Here is a 5,000-nt window from a genome sequence, read left to right on the forward strand (position 1 = left end):
TAATCGTACATTAATTTAACATCTTTTTTATTTGGTGAATTTAAAAAAATATATTCAAATATTGATGAATCAAGATGCCCTAAAATTCTGACCTCGAGGCTTCTTTGTAGTCTGGGATTTGAGATGTTTGACAAGTTGCAGTTCATTGATGTAATTTGAGATAAAAAATGTGTGGCCATAAAGAAATAAAGAAGATTTTAAAGCATTTTGTCAGTAACCAGCAACGTTCTCATTGGATTACAGGTTTCAGTGAACATAATGTGCTGTTATTAATTTCTAGAAATAATATTAATATCAAAATAAAAAATAAATTTTAAAAACCCTGAAAAAAAGGACACATTTGGGAGTTATATATTATTTTCCCATTTCAAACCCAGTTGTTGTTTGGTGGAGATAAAGATAAAAGGAGTAAATCTGACTCATGAATGAACAACACACAAAACAAATGACGTTTCAGCCCTTGGCCCTTTTCAAGTAAATATAAATATATATGTATTCTGTGTTTACTTGAAAAAGGCCAAGGGCCGAAACGTCGTTTGTTTTGTGTGTTGTTCATTCATGAGTCAGATTTACTCCCTTTATCTTTATCTCAATTTTATTGACTCATTTCGGCACCTCTACTTATTTGGTCCTTGCTTTATAAATCCCAAGTTCCATCTATGTAGTAGACATATGAGATTCTAATAAAATGAACAATACTCCTGTAATTAACATACACAGAGCTGAGTGAGCCACGAGACCCATTGGCCTTGAAGCAATCCCTAATTCTGACACATTAAACTAGTAAATAACAATAGGTACTTCAATTTAATCAACGAAGACAAATAATAATAAGAAGAATACTTATATAGCACCTTTTGTCGAAACCTCAAAGCGCTTCAAAATTCAAATACAATTCAACCAAAATATCAAAACAATTAAGATGTGGATGTTTTGGGTTTCCCCTTTATCAACAAAAGAGGACTGATAAATGAAATACTAAAGACGAATGAGAGATGTGAGAACTGTGCTAACAAAGCATCAATATTAATATCTGTCTTTGTTGATCACATGGAAGCTTCCCTTCCATTTCCTATTGTTATTTTTTTCTTCAAGCTTCAAGCAAAAACGTTTTCAAGGCAAATTCAATGGAAAATTGACGGTCTCTAAACGTTGGCATGATGGCAGCCGAGGTAGACTTTTTTTGGGGGATGGTTTTTTTTTCTTGTATTATTCTTTCTTGCTTTGTCTGGCACCTTTCATACACACTTGATCAGATCTCTATCTTACATCCAGTAATGGCTGACAGTGCAAACATTAGAATCGCCAGCCACACAACCTCTGTCAGCAAAATCTCAAGGCACCACAAAACAGAGGAATGCCTCTCAAATCTTTTTTTTTTTAACATTCTAACCTCGATGTAATCAGAATGATTGTCAAGTCAATAATTTTAATTTATAATTTATATATTCTATTTCTATCTCCTCCACCAGCCCTTCATTCCTTCTCCACATTAGAAACATTAAAAAATAGATAAGTATCAGAAATTCAAACAGAGAAAAATATCTCCATAATCTTGCTACATGGTATGAGAGTAATAATAATAATAATAATGCTGAAAAGTTATATAGCGCTATAACTCTGAGACACCAGACTCAAAGCGTGAGTATGTATTTTATATGTTGAATTATTTTGTTACTTATTGAAAGACACAATAATTGAATATTAACTACATAATTGGCATTGCATGACATAGATTAAGATATTATATATATATATAAAAGTAAAATATGTGATAATTTATAATTTTAATTTAAAAAGTCTACATTCATAGTAATATGACCAGACATCTTATAACAGTATAGTAAATCCAGCAATACAGATTCTAATCTACTTATTTCATTTAACAATAACTGTTTGTCTTGAGCGTAATAAAATCTGGTTCTATATATGCTTAGTATAATTAACAAAGATTTATGACATGGGGTAGCCACGTAAAATATGAGCAAAGGAATAGTAAATATGGTACAGTGAAAGGAAAACAAACTTTAAAACATAAAAGAGTTCTTCTCCTTCTTTTCTTCTTCTAATAAACTGAATAACTCAGTTACACTGAGTATTACTGTCAATGTGCAGAGCAAGATGAGAAGGTGAAAAAAAAAACCAAGATCAAACTTTCCTGATAGGCTGTACTGGTAGTGCAATGTTAATGGTCTCAATACAGTAGAACATGAAAGTAACGTACTCGGAAATAGCGAGTAAAATCTAAATCCCCGTTTTTTTTTCCCTTGAGTCAATAAAATTAGCATGAAAGTAGCGAGTATGAAAAAGAGGTCAACTCGGAAATAACGAGCATTTCCTGCCCCAGCCTAGGACTGCAAACGAAGTAAAGCAAAACAAGAGACAATGGCAATTTAAATATTTTTAGCCTAGCCTCTTTTCTTTTCTTATTTTTCGTTACGAGTAATATTACATAGTAGCCTAGTCTGTAGTAGTACATAATAGGCGAAACAAATTTGGGTGGGGTTGGGTTTGTGTGCGTGTGTGTGTATTGGGGGTGGGGGTCAATTATTCACCTAATGTGGTGCCACGCGACGCGCGAGGTAAACACATGTCAACATGCCTCACTTCGCAGCATCGGCCAGCGAGTAGCATCGTTAACGAACGACACGATCAGCGAGAGAGGGGAGTGTGGAACCATCATTTCAGTGGGTCAGTGATTGAGTGATGCGCTTGCTTACCTCATCAAACATGCCAAGTGCATACAAACACTCGCGCGCACACGCACACACTTCTATGTTCTTGTTTTTTTTCTAGTCATGATTTTACTTGAAAATAAAAACAAAAAACAACAAAAAACCAAGCATTCTGCCACTTCTGTGAAGAAATTGAAATAGGGGCGACGGCTTTTACTCGAATTACACACTGAGGGGAATAACCAGCAGTATTATAACCTTTCCTGGCAACTCGCCTGGCAACTCGGGAATAGCGAGAACTCGGAAATAGCGAGTAATCAGGAGTGGACCCGTCGAACTCGCTATTTCCGAGTTCTACTGTATTGCTTAGAAGCTTGATACCTGAAGGTTGGCTGTGCGGCTATGTGGTCTTGTGGTATGACACTCGCTTTCGGATTGGAAGGTCCTGGGTTCGAGCCTCACGCTCGGCGCATAGTTGAGTCCTTGGAAAAGGCTCTTTACTCACATTCTCTCACCGTACTCAGGAGTACAATGAGTACCTGGCCGTTAACAGTGTTGTCTTTGTCCGAAAAATTGTAATATCGCCTAGCAGGTGGCATGTCCTGTCCTATATGTTAAATGTTGCTGTTGACCAGGAAGCCCTTGTAAAGCGCTTTGAGCACATTAAATGGATATTGCGCTATATAAAGCTCAATTTAAATTATTTCAGAATACGAGTAAAGGTGATTGTCAGCATTGGATGGAAGAATGTCTATTGATTGATTTGATGTGAAAAAGGCTTTTTTGCAGAGATTCCTTTTCATACATCATTTCCAACTAAGAAGAATGTTTATTATGTTCGTTTTTGTTTTGTCGTTTATGAAAACAGAATAAGAGAACCTTTTTTTTAAATTTTGTAATTTGAGACTAGGGAAAAAAGTTTCATCATTTCTACTAAATTCAAACCTTTGACCTTTCTTTAAATTGAAGATAGAAACCTCAAACAGTTTGCCAAAACAAAGAATCAACATCATAGGTATATACAACTATCCAGATGAATAAATTCACAACATATAAATTTAACACAGTTCCGTTTGAAATTATAGAATAATAATAGTATAGAATTTAAATCAAATTGAAGTTGGTGGGCTCAAGTGATCAACGCTAAAAGTGATCACGTGACGCAGAACTTCCTCCAAGTGGCTCCTATCAGCATTAAAGTAGACGGAATAATCCAAAACTACCTAGTATGGATCTATGTCGGTAGCTTATGTCGGTAGCTAAATTCTCACAAAATACGTATTTATTTTAATATACAACAATAAATAAATCAGCTTAAAAAAACAAAACAAAACGCTTTAACACGGATAGTTTTGGGCTAAAAATCCCTCTTCAGTCAACAACAAAAACAGTTTGAATCGATGCCTATCTGGACTTAACACCAAGTAATAGCGAATTAATTGTTATCGTTTGTTGGTTGAAGAAAGGTTTTAAGTTCAAAGTTTTTCATTTTCAGCATTTTATTCTTTTTTGAAGCTGTTATTTATATTTTATTGTACATTACCTTTTACAGCCCATATTCTCAAGCAAGCTTAGTACTCAATATTAATTATATTTATGCCCTTTTATCCCAAGCACTGTACAATATTAACTATTTCATTCTCATTTGTATCTCAAATCCAATTGTCAGTTATCTGTGACTTGTTGTCTCAAAACGATATTATGCTGGGAAGAACTTAAATGCTCGAAAGAACCCGATGCTTAAAATTGTATTTTTAGCTTAACTCGAACACTTTTTGGATGAAGACAAGAAGTATTCTGTTTTAAACTTCGAAAAAAAAAAATCCCCCCAAAAAAACAACCCAAAACAAAATTTAAACAAAAAAAAAAAAAAGAACAGCAAAAGACAAACTTCATTTTCCTTGTTCCAGTCACGTTGACTTAAAAAAAAACAACTCAATTTTCTTGACCAATCCAATTCCAACATAACACCGGATTGACACGATGGGTCACATTTTCTCGCATCCCTCAATTGGCAAAAATATCCCCATGGGAACCCAGACTGTTTTCGAGTTCGTGCTGTGGTATAAGAATTCCTCTCCTTGACCTTGGGCAGGGGCCAGCCAATCTCTTGCGCATCCATTACTCACCCAGGTACGCTTGAAATTCTCTACAGAACGATGCTCCACGAAGTGGGACCCAATGATGGAGCCAAAATACCAAACGGCGTTGACGTCGTGGTGTTCGGTCAATGTTTTGGCGAGTACGTCGCTTCCGCCCGACACGATGTTGACGACACCTGCTGGGACATCGGACGTCTCTAAGATCTGATGCAATTTTTAAAAA

The 5,000-nt window shown here is 35.4% G+C and overlaps 1 protein-coding gene across 1 annotated transcript in view; it reads right to left on the minus strand.

Moving 5' to 3' along the window:
* Positions 1 to 6: 6 nt before the first annotated feature.
* The window catches only part of LOC144962350 (aldehyde dehydrogenase family 16 member A1-like), a gene marked incomplete at its 5' end in the record, with an annotated part of 15,216 nt that continues 10,222 nt past the window's right edge, over positions 7 to 5,000 (minus strand). The window contains one exon of the mRNA XM_078895249.1: positions 7 to 4,981. Coding sequence (XP_078751375.1) covers positions 4,664 to 4,981 — 318 coding nt within the window. The remainder of the gene's footprint in view (positions 4,982 to 5,000) is intronic.

This window comes from Berghia stephanieae, unplaced genomic scaffold, assembly GCF_034508935.2.
Source record: "Berghia stephanieae isolate SIO BIC M18660-M18661 unplaced genomic scaffold, UCSD_Bste_1.3 scaffold921, whole genome shotgun sequence".
Classification (NCBI taxonomy): Eukaryota; Metazoa; Mollusca; class Gastropoda; order Nudibranchia; family Aeolidiidae; genus Berghia; species Berghia stephanieae.